At 39.5% G+C, this 16,876-nt stretch overlaps 1 protein-coding gene across 5 annotated transcripts in view; it reads right to left on the bottom strand.

The window, feature by feature from the left end:
- Positions 1-16,876, bottom strand: part of TNIK (TRAF2 and NCK interacting kinase) — a 402,893-nt gene that overhangs the window by 299,680 nt on the left and 86,337 nt on the right. For 4 of the 5 annotated variants that reach the window (XM_030929436.1, XM_030929450.1, XM_010360215.2 and 1 more), the window contains one exon: positions 8,979-9,044. In XM_030929436.1, coding sequence (XP_030785296.1) covers positions 8,979-9,044 — 66 coding nt within the window. Of the gene's footprint in view, positions 1-8,978; positions 9,045-16,876 lie in introns of those variants that run through there. The other variant, XM_030929451.1, reaches the window with a different exon arrangement.

The following is a 16,876-nucleotide window of genomic DNA, read 5'->3' as shown; positions in this document are numbered from 1 at the left end:
TCCATGTCTATCTTAAAGGCTTCCTAGCCCTACTTCACCTCAGGATATTGACCCTGGCTCAGGCCATCAACAGCAGTCAAGCCTTTGGTAACACTACCTCTCCCTAGAGTGCCTACTTAATTCCCCTTCCACATACATCTATTCATCTTTTAAGACTCCAGTCAAGAGTCACCTCCTATATGAAGCCTTTCCTGGTCTTCCCACAGCCCCCACAGATTTGGCTCTGCTCTGTATACTCTTGCTGTGGTACATGAAATACAACATTGAAGTGATCAATTTTCATGTCTCTCCATCCAGAGACTTCAAACCCTTGGAGGGCAAGGACCATGCCACACATTTATCTATAAACCCTGCCCTGAAGGCAACGCCAGGCAGTTGTTAGATACTTATGAAGGCTGACACTGAATAAATGAATAAAGGTAAACAAAACCCCAAGACAGAGCTAAAAGGGGTAGACTCATCTCCAAAGGCAAAGACACCCAAAAGAGCACTTAGACTACAGACAGCCTCAGCCCAGCGGCTCCCTATCCTGGCTGTGCATCACAAGCATCTGGGAAGGTCTGGAATAAAACCTCCCCCAGCCCAACATCAGACAAACTAAAATCAAATTTTTAAAGAAAGGCCCAATTATCTATAGTTTTGCAAAATTATCCAGATGATTTCTATAAAAAGAGAAGGCTGCAAACCACTAGTAGCAACAAGAAATCCCACAGAGTCCCTGTATCAAGTCTTGGTAGCAACTCTACAGGTTCAGCCACCTAGCAGAGAAATCAACACTTCCATACGGCATCCAGCACACAGGCACTCACAAAGGTCTTCCCTCCATGTTCACACGACAACCATCTAATTCATTACACTCAACAGATCATAGCACAAAGTGGCATGGTCTTCAGACAAATTAGATGCAAACAACTTAGGGATCTATGAGGATGAAAAATTCATCAAGCCAACATATTTCAAAGGTGAATGATTCTCCTACTTATTGGAAACTGGAAGTAAAATTGTTACCTTTAATTCTAGCAAAACTACAACTTAAGAATAGATAATAAAGCCTGATGATGAAGAAGAGAAATAACAACATAGGAGTAAACTTCCCTAGACCCCAAGATAACAGGAATCTGCCACCTCCTATTGTAATAAATGACAATAGCAGTAACCAAACCTTACATGTACATAGGAATTTATATTTAACAAAATACTTTCATAGTCATTAATTGATTTCAACCTCACAATAGCTTCATGGGGCATATCATGAAAATTGTTTCTTTATATTCTAATTGTACAGATGAGAACAACTGAAGTTCCAAGTAGATCTATGGCAAGCTCAAAGCTAAGGTAAGTAAAGGGTAGAACCAAAACCATTTGACGGGTCCTTAATTTCTAAATGAGGTTCTTGCTGCTCCACACCCCTTCACTAATCTTACAATAAAGATTCTCTCCTGAGACCTTATACTACCTGAAGAAGAAATACTGTTGCTTCTCCTCCAAAACTTGTGAAATATAAAATTATTCAGAAACCATTTTCACCCCACCAAAGTTCCATGGTGCTGCAACCGATTCCTGTTTCCTCTATTAATCTAGCTTCTCTTTACACTTTATTGAGAAATTGGCTTTTTTAAGCACTAAAGACCAAATATAATATCCAAGTGGCAATTATATGACCAAATACAATGTAAGAAGTATTGAGAATTGTACTCAGTTGGCACAAAAGTTACTGCCGTTTTTGCCATTAAAAGTAATACTGGTATTAGGTTGGTGCAAAAGTATTACAAGTCATGGCAAAAACCACAGTTATTTTTGTACCATCCTAATATTTAATGCAAATAATGCCATTCGAAGCATACATTAAAACCAACAAATCAAGTGTAGAATGTGGAGCACAAAGACATGTGTTTCTAACTTCATTCCTCTATGAATGTTTCTTTTAGGGCATAAAATGTTCTATGAAAGCAAGACCATGAGAAGAACTGGCACATGTGTTTGGGAAGAGGAAAAGGTTATTGAGTGCCTACTATGTGTGAGGCACTGAGCTGAGTGCTTCCACATATTAATGTTTTACACTTGAGTTTTCATTAACAGCGCTACTCTGTACTATTAATAAAAGATAAAGAAATCCAGGCTCACAGGGTAAGTTGGTTATCTTCACACGATTGGAATAGAGCAAAACCAGACTCAGCAAAATCCAGCTCAGGCAGTCCTGTTCCAAAGTCCTTTTCATTATACTCTTTCCACTTATAAAAATGCTCAATTACACTCCCAGATACAGTGGAAATGCCAAGACCTCTGAGCTTTTTCCAGACCCACATCTTGCAGCCCATTCAGGTCCCCACTCTGCCTGGACAGCATTAATTCCTAAATAGTCTATACTCTCACTGTCTCCACTTGCACCTCAATATTAAGAGTTTTGCCATTCTATCTCATTTTTAAAGCAGTGGTTTTACCCCCACAGAAGACACTGGAAAATCTGGAGACATTTTCAGCTGCAACAACTTAGGGGTGCTGCTGCTTTGTAGTTGGATGAGGCCAGGGAGGCTGCTATGTATCTTGCAATGCACAGTACAGCCCCCACAACAAAGAATTACCCAGCCCCAAATCTCAGGAGTGCTGAGAATGAGAAACCCTGCCTTAGAGTGAAATGTGATTTAATAAATGTTCTTCCTCCCCGATAAAATGAGACCATAACCACCATGAGGAATAACTGAGACAATATACATAAAAACCTCTGGTGCACAGTGAGCGCTCAGTCCTAATTAGATCATCTGATTGCACGCTTCTTAAGAGTAGGAACCTCCTCAGTTAGCTCTGCATTATTCCCATACAAAGCACAGGGCTTTTTTCATGGGCACTCAACAAATGTGAAAGAATGTACTCTTTATGTTAGAAATTCTTGATTAAAAAACAAATGCCACTATTATCTATAAAACACACCATTCTCCCATACTCACTCCTTGCCAAACAGTAAGTGAATAGTACATGATTCATTGCAGCAGGCTATGAAAAGCTACAGTGCATCCTGGGTAATGTTATAGAATCACCTCCACAAATAAACTATTAATCAACTTACTATTGAAATGTTTTATATTATTTTAGCAGAAGGTTAATGAAGAGATCGCAATATACAGATATGAGAAAATCTCCACCCAACAGGCCGAGATTTTGCTATGTGAGGTCAGTTTTGACAATATTGATTCTCAGGTCTTGAGTTAAATTGTTCAGCTGTAAACTGTCATCATAAGCATATCAAATAAAAACACTGAAAGTCAAATCTTTGAACAAGCCAAAACAGGTGGGTATCACATCTCAGGTCAAGATCTTTTGATTTTTGCTTTTCTTGGTTTATGCAAGTTTGAGTCAGCATGGAAAACCTAAAATAAATGATTGCAAAAAGTGTTAGGCTTAGCATTCACTCAAGTGACCTATAACAGGATAACATACAATCATTTTTGCAGTTTCTGGAGGTGCAGCCCCAAGACCTTGAACAACAGAATAAGCATTTACACTTATTAAATGTTCACAGAGGATACCCCAGACCCACTGAATCAAAATTTCAGAAGTTGGAGCCCGGAAATCTACATTTTAATCCTTTCTTAAATATTCATTTTACATACTAAAGTTTGAGGACCTCTGCCAGGAGACGAAACCCCAGAAAATTGCTTTGCCTCATTTTGTAAATTTCTAGCGTACTCTTCTTGCTTCTGCAGACTACTGATAATTCATTAAACATAAGATCTACATCACCATCCCTTTACCAAAAAAATAGGTAGAGCATTTTGTTTATTGCTTTTGTGCAAATATATTTTTCTAAAGTACAAAAATTAATATTTTACGAAAATGCTAAAAAAATTTTTAAACTAGGAACCAATATATAAAGAATTATCAAGGAAAACATAACTCAATTCTGGGCCCCACAAGTGTCAACATTTACTATGTGCCAGACTAGGATAGCGTAATGGTCTGCACAGACTAGGTCTCTGACTTTATTTTCCCTTGACTTATGTATTTAAATTGCTAAATACAGACATAAACAAGGAAGTTAGATAATTCAGAGAGTGGCAATACCATAAAAACAATAAAACAGGTTAATGTAATAAATAAAGTCTGTGGCAGAGGGAAGCAGAGGCAGTGGCTGGCTGTAGTAGACGCAGGGATGAAAAGTGGCTTCCTTGAGAAGGTAACATTTGAGCTGAGACCTGAAGGGGAAGGAGCCTGCCATGAGAGGGCTGGGGGGAAACTGTTCTAAGTAGAGGGAACTATAACTATAAAGACTCTGAAGTGAGAACAAGGTGTTCATTCTAACAGAAATTAAATTATATATATTCAAAAGGTTTTATGGAATATAAAACTATTTACAAGCATAAAACATGACTTTTAGTAATAGAATAGTTCCAGCGCAGAAGCAGGGATAATGAAGGGCCTCAGGTCTACGCCACAAGAATGAATCAAGCAGCTGAGGCTACATTGCCTGGACAACAGGAGACATAAGCATATGTTTGGAGGAAGAAGGGAGAAATCTTCACATATCAAAAGGACTACATTCTTTTTTTTTTTTTTTTTGAGATAGAGTTTCCCTCTTCTTGCCCAGGCTGGAGTGCAATGGTGGGATCTCAGCTCACTGCAACCTCCACCTCCCTGGTTCAAGCGATTCTCCTGCCTCAGCCTCTCGAGTAGCTGGGATTACAGGCATGTGCCACCATGCCCGGCTAATTTTGTATTTTGGGTAGACACGGGGTTTCTCCATGTTGGTCAGGCTGGTCTCAAACTCCTGACCTCAGGTGATCTGCCCGCCTCAGCCTCCCAAAGTGCTGGGATTACAGGCGTGAGCCACCACGCCCGGCCCAAAAGGTCTACATTCTTGTGAAAGAATATTTAATTTTAAATTTTAAATAGCTCTAGAGGTATGAAATGGGGTTTTAATGGTAAACATTTTAGAGAGGCAAGATCTCAGCACAATGTGAGAACATTCAAAGGAATTGCAGGAAAATGAACTGACAGAAAAGTAATGAGTTCCACATGACTGGAGGTGATCAAGGATGGGCTGGACAGCCAGCTGGCAGAGGAGAACTCAGAATGAGGACTATGAAGACTCTCATAGCCCATTGGAAATATACACACTCACAGCATCTCTCTCTCATAAGCACTATAGCCACCACAATGGCCTCCCTATCTTGCACTTTACAACCTTAAGAAGCATTGAAAAGAAATATGAGGAATACTTAGGAATCCTTCATATTCCTAATTCACATTATCACCCTGGGATAAAATATGTCTTCATCTCCATAATAACCAATCTATATTCAAATTAGGAGACAGGATAGACCAACATTTATTTAAAACCTGTGGCTAATTTGTAGTGGTATCTTACCAGTAAACATTAAGCAATTATTTCAGTTTATTAAAAGAATTACTCTATTTTAACAAAAATGTGTCCAGATTCCATTAGGTTCCCAATAGGTGGCATGCCGATAAACAGCCAAGACCTTTAGTAAGTGGGTATGTGGTCTTCTCTTGGCTTATTTTTTAATGCAGCCACGAGCAGAAGGAGATGGTTTCCTCATTAAAAGTCCTGAGGGTGAATTACTATTCTTTATTATTTACCTATGCTCCTCAGTAAATAAAAGCAAAAAACAGACACTGAATCACTACTTGATTACCTAGGACCAAAATGCTAAAGATAAACAAATCTAACCTTGCCCCAAACAGGAATAAGCTAGAATTGGGCGTAAGACTAGAAGGAACTTTGAAAAACTAAACATTTTTAAATAGCTTTTATATAAAATATTTATATTTTTACATCTAGATGTACCTGACTCACATGCAGATACATTTCAAGAGGTATTCTCTGAATACCTACATATACGTTTTATTATATTAAGTACATTTCTTTAAAACTACCTGTAAACAAAATTATATTATGACTCAATTAGGGCAGCTTATAAAAAAGAAACTTAAAATAAATTTTTCCATAAAATAAAGGTTATGTCCATAGACTTATTCGTAAAATTATACCTGACTTTATGAAAACCAGGAATACCAAAAGAGAGACTTTAAAAATTAAAATCAAAGGCTTAGCATTCGCTATGGTTTGGCCGTGCCCCCAACCAAATTTCATCTTGAATTGTAGTTCCCATAATCCCCATGTGTTACGGGAGAGAGCAGGTGGAGATAATTGAATCACGGAGGCGGTTTCCCCCATCCTGTTCTCATGATAGTGAGTTAATTCTCATGAGATCTGACGGTTTTATAAGGGGCTTCCCTTCACTGGGTACTGATTCTCTCTCCTGCCACCCTGTGAAGAGGTGCCTTCCGCCAAGATTGTAAGTTTCCTGAGGCCTCCTCAGCCATGCAGAACTGTGAGTCAATTAAACCTCTATCCTTTATAAATTACCCAGTCTCAAGTATTTCTTCATAGCATCGTGAGAACAGACTAATACAGTATTTAACATAAAGAAAACACTTATCATATGATTTTATGTATAAAGGCCTCCTCCTAGAGCTACAACATTTCTATTTATACCTATAGTTTAGAAATATACATATTCCATAAAAGTTGTATCATCTATAGTGCAAACAATCACTTTTTAATGTAATTTACTTTAGGCTCACATATCTTTTAGCTCATATTTTGCTATTTTATTAAACTTTAATATTTTAGAACTCAGATGAGAGCAGGACTGGATTACTGGCCTCAGGAAACACAGGGTCTGTTCATGAGCAGTGCCACCTAACATCATCTGGTTGCCTAGAAACCAAACCCTTAACTAGGTAGGGAGTTATAATTCTTTAAGTAAATTATCAGAAGACCCCAAAGCATTTCTTTTTTTTTTTTCTTTGAGACAGGGTCTCACTCTCTCGCCCAGACTAGAGTGCAATGGCAAGATCTCGGCTCACTGCAACTTCTGCCTCCCAGGCTTAAGATATTCTCCTGCCTCAGTCTCTTGAGTAGCTGAGATTACAGGCGCATGCCACTACCACCTGGCTAATTTTTGTATTTTTAGTAGAGACGGGGTTTCATCATATTGGCCCAGCTGGTCTCAAACTCTGAGCTCAAATGATCCACCTGCCTTGGTCTCCCAAAGTGCTGGGATTACAGGTGTGAGCCACTGCACCTGGCCAGGCCCCAAAGCATTTCTAACTACATTCTCATTTGACTAATACACAGAAAAGCTGTGGTGGTTACAAAACAATGAAAACAATGGCGCTGGTAAGAGACCAAATCTCCTGTCCCAAAGTTCACTGCATTCACCATGACCATTCTTTGCAGAATCTCCCTTAACTTGGAAGGTGCCATAGTACTGTATCAACCACCAAGAGAATGGAATGCTGTAAAATAATAATGTTGACAACCTAGCTGCTAAATATATTCCCTCTCTAAAAAGATCTGAGACCTCTTGCCATTTGTTTCCTTGCCTTTTTCAAATAACAAGAAATTATGGAAAACTCCGGATTTTCCAAATATTCTCATCCTTAATTGAATCTCTTGGTATCTCCTCTTATAAGAGTGCAGAGTTTCACCTCTTGAATTAGTGTACCAAGCTGTGAACCGTCTCCCAAATGCATATCCTACGGGTGGGAAACTAATGAAATGGAAAGGCTCTAAGAAATGGCACCATAAAACCAACACCATGCTACAGAGTTGCTCCTTCATATTGACAGCAAATCAGAAGTAATTTTCTACCTAAGTCAGAGCTTAATTCATTAGTTACTTCACAAGTTCAATCCAGTTTCTCAAAACGCAGTAACACAATCTTCCAACCTAATTATCTTCATTGCAAGTATTTAAAAGCTTTGCTGAGACACATTTCTTTCTGTGTCAGACAGGATCAACGTCAAGTGAGCAGGTTGGGTAGACTACATTCTGTCTAATGGTAAAAAGTGGACAATTTAGGAAATAATTGTTTCTTGCAAGGGAGAAATTTCCCCCTGGACACCAAAGGAAACCTCTGGTAAATAAACATATAAATGTGTATCCACTTACAATTGTGCTTTAAAAAACAGAATCTCGAGAATACCCTATAAATAATACTTCTGAAATTCTGCAGAATTGAAAATATTACAACCTGAATGATTTCTATAATAAATTTAATTAACTGAGAAAAGTTTAGGGCTCAGCAGGAATTTTTAAAAATAGAACATGAGATAATTTGTAATGGAAATGCCATCCCATATCGCTGCCACTGGGGAAAATGATGGATATTTCCCTATAAATTATCATGAGGAAACAGTTGGTTTGTTTTGATGGCATTTCAATAGCTCATTCAACAAAACCCCAAAAGTTTTAGTCCAAAAACAGTTCACTTTCATTTTTTTTGACAATCAGAAAAGGAATCAACTCACATTTTCAACCAACCATTATTTTTGTAGATTATACTTGGGAAAAATACCTTTTAAAAACACTTTTTGGGTGAATTTGTAAGCAAAAATTAGTAAACAGACAAGCAAGACTTCTTATTCCATAGCTCCGTCTCAACTCAAGTTTAACTTTTAATTATTTCCTAAAATTCGTTACTGCTATTAAGCTTTTGCTTTGTGAGGTAACCAAGTTTTCTTCCAACACTGTTCACTCAACTCATTTAATTCATGCCCCAGGCCAATAACACATCTACTTTTCCAGCTGCAATAGTTTAATAGCTTAAATTTCTAAAGTAGATGGCATTCTTTTCTCTTTCAAAAACCAGTTCTGGCAGTGATTAAAGTAAAGGAAACTGAACGCTTGAAGAGCTTCAAATAAGTGGCGTCAGAATTCATGTGTCACATATAAACACAGTCATATATAATGAAGGGAAATACCCAAATCACAGAATCCAGTTTAGGCAACATAACCACAGATATATTTTAAAAGATGGAGAGTCAATCAACAAGTATATTAATTCATTTTAAATTTGTTAGGAGCCATTTATGAGCAAGTATAGACAGCACTGCAATTCGCCATTCATGAAATGAAACCATACATAAGCCACACACAGACTCAATGTACTTACCTTATAAACTTGCCCGTATGTTCCATTTCCAACAAGTTCCACCAATTCAAAAATCCCTGCGGGGTCCTGAAAGAAAATAAACAATAAAAATTCAAGCAATATTCCAGGCATTGCCTTAATCAAAAGCAAATACTTACCTAAATTAAGCAAATAAATAACAACTTTAGCTTAGGGGGCTCTCATGTGTGTTAACATTTAATACTATCAAAATTTTAAAATTTAAGTCAGCTGCAGCTATGAAATTAGCCAAGTTCCATTTTCTTTGCATTTTACATTTCTATGAAATGTGTTTAAATCAGGCAAAAGGAGATGCTTTTTCAAGTGAAATAATAAAAAAGAATTAACACATTTCTCACTGTCAAATGGAAACACACTTGCAGGAGCTACATCGAGATAAAGTGAAAGACTCATCATCCTGAGAAGGTTCTAATGTTCTAGGATGTTTCTCTTGGAAATATCTGAGCTGTTCATTGTGTTGAGTGAGCCCTGGTAGTTAAGAATGGTGTTCCTGCATCATGGGGCAATCTTACCTATGGCAGTCAACAGTTTCCAAGGGAAAATAGAGTCAACTTAACTACCTCTCTCAGAAAGATTTTCTTTGGATTCATCTCTCTTCTGTAATACTGCTTCTACAAAATATACTTCTGGGGATAGCCTCCAGTTCCTGTAGTACCTGCTGAGTAACTGCAGGATTTAGAATGCAAACTAAATTGGAGAATTATTCAAGTTCTTACCACCAATCAGTTGTCTACTAACCTCGGGAGTCAGCTAAATGTTACAGTGTTCAATAAATATCCAATAATTACTGCTATTATAACTGAATTACTATCCCAAAGAAATTGAAAAGAAAAATCAAAGCCTATAAAATTCTATTCAGAGGCAGAAATTGACTTTTACCCCTTACTGATTCCTAACTGGACAGAAATTGCTTCTTTAAAGGCATAAATCTAGGAGTCACAAACTTAAATGTCTGCAGAGGCCAGGCCAGTAACATAAACAAGTAAAGTGGTCCAGTTGGGGCCTGTGGCAAACTGAGCAACCCCAGCCTCTTTGAGGGAGGTGGGGTGGGGTGGGGTGGGGTATGGTGGAGTTTACCTAGTTGGAGCCAATTGTTGTCTTGTCAACATATTAGCACAATATTGCCAAGTCTAAAGATTTTTCAAGAGAAACTGAACATTGCATTTAATGTGAGATCTCCTATTTTTTAAGTGTTAGGCCCTTAATTTAAAAAATATTCTTAGAAACAAATAAAAATAGACTGCGCTTTTGGCCTTTCTCTATCGGACACTTACATGAGAGCAATGCCATATATTATTACAATGGGTAGCTGAGAGGCAGGCAGGGAACAGCCTGAACTTCAGATTCAGACAGACCTGGGTTAAATATCAGCTGTGCCTCGACTAGCTATGCGATCCTAGGAGACCCCGCGAAAGCAGCGTATTGTCTGGGCCTGCAGGGATGACATCTACCTAGTCATGCTCTTGTGAAGAATAAGTGTGGGCTTTGCACAATGCCTTGCACGTAGTCAGAAATCTATTAATACCTAATAGTAATCACTTTCAAGCTGAGAAATTCCACACCACCAGCAGGATTTAATGGGGGAAGGGGAAAATGAGTTTCTCTGCTATTCTGGGGAAAGGGAAAAATGAGTTTGATCTGACAAGTCAGGATGCTTTAAAGTCCTGTCAGTGGTAATTCAAACTCAAGAAAAGCCCCTGGGTAGGTGCCTTCAAAGATTCCACACAGACAACCAATAAAAACACAAACAAAAAGCAAACAAAGCACCCAACAGATTAAACACTTAGTCACTGAGAAAGATTGGAATTAGCACTACGTTACCCACTCCTAGGAAGCCAGAAAGGCAAGAAACCACATTCCATGCTCATGTCCTGAAAACTCCAGAAGTCCAGAAGTTCCAATTATGCTCCACCTGGTCTGGGAGGTGTGGTTCCAGACAGAACCACAAAACTGTAAAACACTGTTAAGGGACTAGAGCTCTGAGTCGACCAACACCCCATAGCTAAGATACTGTCAAGGCCACCTGGGAGGCCTCAGGATAGGAGGAAAAGTTCTGTTGGTTAAACTATTAGGCCATTAGAGCAGCAGGTTTTATTACAAACGGAATTAGAAAGAAATGAGGAAAAGAAAAAAAAAGCCCATAAATGGTGGCAGCTGCTGTTTGTTTCTAAGCTGTGCTTCCCAGTAGTTTGTTTGCTTGGTGGTGTTTCTGCAACATACTTGGAGAGAAGTTCTACATTTGCTTGAAATTTCTCAATTGTGTTTTCAACATTCATTTTTCTTGACTAAAAATATATATATAACAAAAAGAGAAGAGATACAGGACAGTGATGAGTGGCTGTCTCAAGGAACCTGGGAATCAAATAGGGATGTAAGACGAGGGCAGGAGCACAAACAGGTGCAGAGCAGGGATCAGCTTCTACACCCAGGGGGTCACTCGCCTCAGGGTACCTTCTCAGAGCTGGGGTTAGTAGGTAGGTGTAAGGAGGATCCAGACAGCTGACTTGTGAGGCTCTTTTCTCTCCTTGAATAAGTTATTCTTGGGTATGTGTCACAACCAATCAAAACCAAGGAGGCTCAATGCTGAGCCTCTAGTTCAAACTGCTAGGAGACGGTTTTTGCTGGACACATCCAAGGGCCTCTGAAGCAAAGTTCAGAGGAACTAAAGAGTTCCACTGGCAACTGGCCTTGCATGGGCAACCAAACTGGAAAGAATCATATCAGATGGGTTCCCCAGGAATAAACTCCGAGACTCCCTGAGATTTACACTGTGTGAGTTTATTGGGGTATGCCTCAGAATCAACACCTGCCGGGGAGGAAAGGAAGAACTGGACTGAGCCGAAGGAAGAGCTGAACTGAAATGTAGTGGTAACAAAAACTTCATCTGATCCATGGGAGCGCTGGAGCTAGGATAGCCCTTCAGAATTATCCTACCTGGAAGCATCAGGCCTTTGAATCCTACCTCCATTGACTAGTCATTGCATGTAGGCTGCCCCCCAATACCCACCCCAGAGGTAACAATCTTAGGTGAAGTGACACTGTTCAGCTGAGGACATTTTTCAGGTGAAAGTCATCCCTAGCTACCTACACTCCTAGCAGGTGGACAACTGAGTGCCCCAGCAGTGGAGAACCGAGCTCTGTGTGACATACCACAACATATACTACAAGCATCATGGCTAGAAATGAGGACCAGTTTGGAATTAAGAGAAGTCTATAAGCATCTACAGTCTACAGTATCCTGAGAGAAACAAAGCAAAATAGCATTAAGCGTCATGGTATTTGCAAGGAGGGGGCTCTTTGAAACCCTAGACATATAAATCAGAGGTATTATTCAGCTCTCTTCTCTCTTTCCCCCCATCCAAGTGCCTGGAGAGCTGAGTGTTTGTGAATAGTCTTTCACACAAATGCATTTCATCATTAGTTACATCCTTGTAGAATTGTGATATAGTTTGAACAGTGTAAGCATTCAACTGTTTTCTCCATTCTAGAGTACATCTAAAGTAATTTCCCCAAAAGGTCACTATGACCTCAATTTCTTACACGTAGTGGTCGCTTCTCAGTCCTGTCCTAGTTGTCCCCTTTGAGGCATTTATACTCCTGAGCATCATCACTCCTGTTAAAAATATATCCCCTCCACCGTCTATCATACCTCTTAGTCTCTCTCACAGATTCTATAATATTTCTTCTGCTCACACCTTTGAGGTAGACTTCCCTGAAAGTTCCACCCTTGTCCACCACTCCCCTAATTTTGTTCACTAAGTGTCAATGATCTTATCTCCAAATGTCCACCATATCCATCTATCCCACTCCATTCACACAACAGGCTTCATCATCTTCTTCTGAGACCATTTGCTTTTAGTTCTTTCTTCCTTCTAAGCTATTCTCCATACTGATCTTTCTAAAATAGACATTTCTAATCATGACACTCCATGATTTAAAATAATACAAGATACAGTTCAAACTGAAAGTCAGGTCATGTCATTCTTAGGCCTGGCCTCCATTCCCAGCCTCGTGTTCCATCATTCTGTGCTATAACCAACACATGTCCCTCATGTTCCTAACACACTACACTCAGCTCTTGGTTCATACTGCCCATCTCCCAAGATTATTCCTTCTGCTTTCTTTCTGAGGCAAGCCCATCCTTGAAAGCCCAGCTTGCTGCCTCCTTTCTGAAGCCTTTCTCAAATCAGCGCCACCGCCGCTCTCTCTGCAGCCGCAATACGTTGTGCATAGCTCCATGATAACCATTTTCACATAGTGCTAGCCTCTCTTACATTTCTCTCCCTTGATGAATTACAAATGCCTCAAAAGCAGGCACTGTAACATATTTATCATGGTATTGTCAGCACTTAGCATGGTGTCCAATACGTAACTGCTAGATATAACTATTTACCGAATAAGGTTGATGTCCCACTCCCAATTCTTTAAGACATGTATAGTGGAAGTCACAAAAAAATTGGATCAGAGTGTAGAGCCAAAGGTCTAGCAAACTTACATCATTTCTTTTAAATCTAGACAAGTTGTTCTACCACTGTGCCCTCTATCCTCCTTACCCCAATCCCACATGGACAAAGCTGTCACATGTAAAAGCCCCTGTAGTATTCCCAGCTCTAAACAAATAAAATCCATAGAGCCTGTTGTAGTAAACTGTGCCTCACGTGCATTGAGAATTCAGGCTGTCAGAATGTGGCCAACAGAATGTGCAGCAAGGAGAGGACGCTGTACCTAATAATCATGTTACAAAGACAGGAAAGCTAAGAGATAAGAAATCCACTTAATTCTCCCTCTTGTGTTTGCTTAGCTGCTCTTAAAGCCAGGATGAGCAGCATGGAAGAAAGTTACATACACCAAGGAGAAAAGAGCAAATCATTGACATTTACCAAAGTCAAGAATCCCTGTTGGCTACACATGCCTTTATTCAGATCTTAACCTTTGCTGGGAGGCTGAGAAGAGAATTTAATTCTAAGGTAGAGTAGTGTACATTATTTCATAATGAAATATGACCACATATCAAAAGGCAGGATATTCCTTGAAAGAAAATGTAATTTTTCAGCCAGTACTGATAAAAGCAAACTTGGTTAGTCATGACAATAAAAATTACAGTAATAGTGAACATTTCATGAGGACTTATGTGTCAGAAACAATTCTAAGCATTTTTCATGAATAGCTCATTTATCACAGCTTTATCAAGTGGATGCTATCATTATCTTTGTTTTACAGATTAGGAAACTGAGGCACGGAGGGATTAAATGCTTACTCAAAGTCACACCACTAATGAGCAGCAGAGCTAGGATGTTGACTCAGATGGTCAGACTCCAAACCTTGAGTTCCTAACCACTACCCCATCAGCTTCATGAAACCATAATTCCCAGCCCTTGATTTACCAACTGGTAGCTCTCTAACCTTGAGCCAGTTTCAGAACGGCTTTGAACCTCAGTTTCTTCATCTTTAAAATGTGGACAGGATTACCTCCCTTGGGAGCTACTATGAGAACTGTGAGTGTCTAGACTAGCTTGGGGCCTGATACGTAATAGGACTTTAGTAAATATTCACTTTCTTCCTCCCTTTTCTTTTTCATCTTTGAAAATAAGTTCATGTAATAAATAATACGCCACAGTAAAATTCAGTCTGCATTTTATAGATTTTCAACTAAAAAAGCCAATAAAACTAATCTGGCCAGTAAAGGAAAACCTATTGCTTTTCAACCAATAATATTACCCATCACATGCTTAGCAAACAGAATCAGATATTTATGGACAAATGTATGTCTCTTTAAAAATTAGTAAGACAACTGAGAAGGGGCATTAAGTTTTGGGGGTTCCTGGGATGTTGAAATAAATACTTTTTCTGTCAGCTGATGAAATTTAGATAGCATTGGCCAGGCTCAAGCCCAGCTTCACAGCAGAGTGGAGAGATTTAAGATCTAGGGTTTGATATTCCCTACCACTAAGTTATGCTTTAATTCCTCCAGGTCCTCTGAATGATACTGGATTTATAAGAACACTAAATAACACCACTGGGCTAAATCCCAAAGATTGAAAAAGGCAAACTTAAATCTATAACTAGGATGACGATTTCCTTCACATCATAAAAGATGATACATAATTCTTCCCAGTGCCTCCCCACTTCTTTGAAAATGAAATTGACACGGATCATGAGCAAATGGCCTACGCAGACTCTAGACAGCCCTCCTCCAAAATGCCTCTTAAAGACACAGCCGTTCTGTGACAGAATCTTTTACTTGAGGCCACCAGTCCTTTGGCAGGGTAAAATACACCCAACAGAATATGGATGGCTGATAGTGCTCCCAGAATGACTGCTACCCCCGGATTCCCTATTGACAGCTGCCAAACGACTGTGCTTACTCTAAACTTACAGGCCTTAAAAAGACCAAAATGGTATTTCTTTTAGAACCATATTTAGCAGCTGTTTTGTTTGGTTTCAGCCCTAACTGACAAGCATATGCTTACAAAAGCAAAACAGAACAAAGACAACAGGAACAGTAGGAGAACTCTCCACATTTATCTTGAGCCTTCAGGCTTTTCAACACCATCTTCGAAAGTACAGCATTAGGAAACTGTGCTGACTCAACAACCCCCGGATTCTAGTTTATGCTGCACTCACAGCCAGGCAAGGTCCCTCAAAGGTAATTTTTTACTTTAACTTCCCCTTTTATAAAGCAGTAGAGGTTTGCAGAGTCAAAGGTCTTGCTTTACACAGTAAGATTTATTTAATCCCCGGCTGCTACCTGGCACCCTCCCTAGCCACCTACTGTGTGTTATGCACTGTCCAAAGTAGAGGCAGTGGGGTACATGGCCCCTGCTTCATGATGCTTCCGATCTAAGGAAGGAAGCAGACATGAGCAAAATACTATACATACACAGTGATTAGATCATCGTAACGACAAGCAGCATATAAGAAAAGGTACTCCAGCAGTATTGATCCAGGAGATCTGGAATATAGCCCAGAAGTGTATCTTCATTAACCTGTCAGCCCAAAGAAGCCATCTCAACTGGAATAGATAATTCAAGTAAAAAACATAAATATATAGAGATAGATAGACAGAGAGATGGATATAGCTAGGTAAAATACTGATTGTTGATTTTTCTTACTTGATCATCAGTGTAGGACAAATTAAATTATGCAAACCTATCACAGGACTGGTACAAAACAATTAGTGTTGAGGTCTGGATTCCGCTCCTTACTAGTGTTCTTTGATCCCTCATATTCCAGTTTTTTTTTCATCTGTAATTTGGGAAAATGCCCTTTGGCCTGCATTTTTACAATGTTGCATCCTACGTATGAATGTTCTAGGTAACTCCCCAGCTCCCCGTGTCAAGCATCGTCTTTTGGGAAGGGCTGTCCTGAGTGTAGGCTGACTCCAGGACTCCATCTGCTCCGATAGAGCTGTTCCTGGCTAGTACTGGCATCCTCTTACCAATACCAGCTCCTCAATGACCAGCTGGCTCCTGGCAGAATCAAAACATAGTCACAGCCAAGCCTCCAGGAACTGACCCTCGATACTGGTAGCTTCCAGTTTGGCTTTCATCTCTCAGGACAGGGAGACTGGAGCCTCCTCACCTCCTGTTTGGTTTGCAGTCTGCTTAATTTCACCTGCTAATGTGCAGCAGCCAGCAGTGACACTGCTTTAGATCACCCTGCCCCTGCTCAGCTGCTTCACTCAAGACCCCGCAGCCCCAGCCTTTCCTCACAAAGGCAGACTTTAGAACTGGATTTGAAACATCACTTCTTGGATTAATGGCTGCAAAACCTTAAGCTGTACAACAAGCTATAATAGACATTATCACTGTCATTGGGATAGGCCATGGCCTAAATGCTTTTCATATATTTTCATATTTCATCCTTATAGCAACCTGAGA

The sequence above is a fragment of the Rhinopithecus roxellana genome, chromosome 1 (assembly GCF_007565055.1).
Source record: "Rhinopithecus roxellana isolate Shanxi Qingling chromosome 1, ASM756505v1, whole genome shotgun sequence".
In the NCBI taxonomy this organism is placed as follows: Eukaryota; Metazoa; Chordata; class Mammalia; order Primates; family Cercopithecidae; genus Rhinopithecus; species Rhinopithecus roxellana.
The sequence above is the reverse complement of the archived record's forward strand: the minus strand, read 5'-3'. Positions and strand labels throughout refer to the sequence as shown.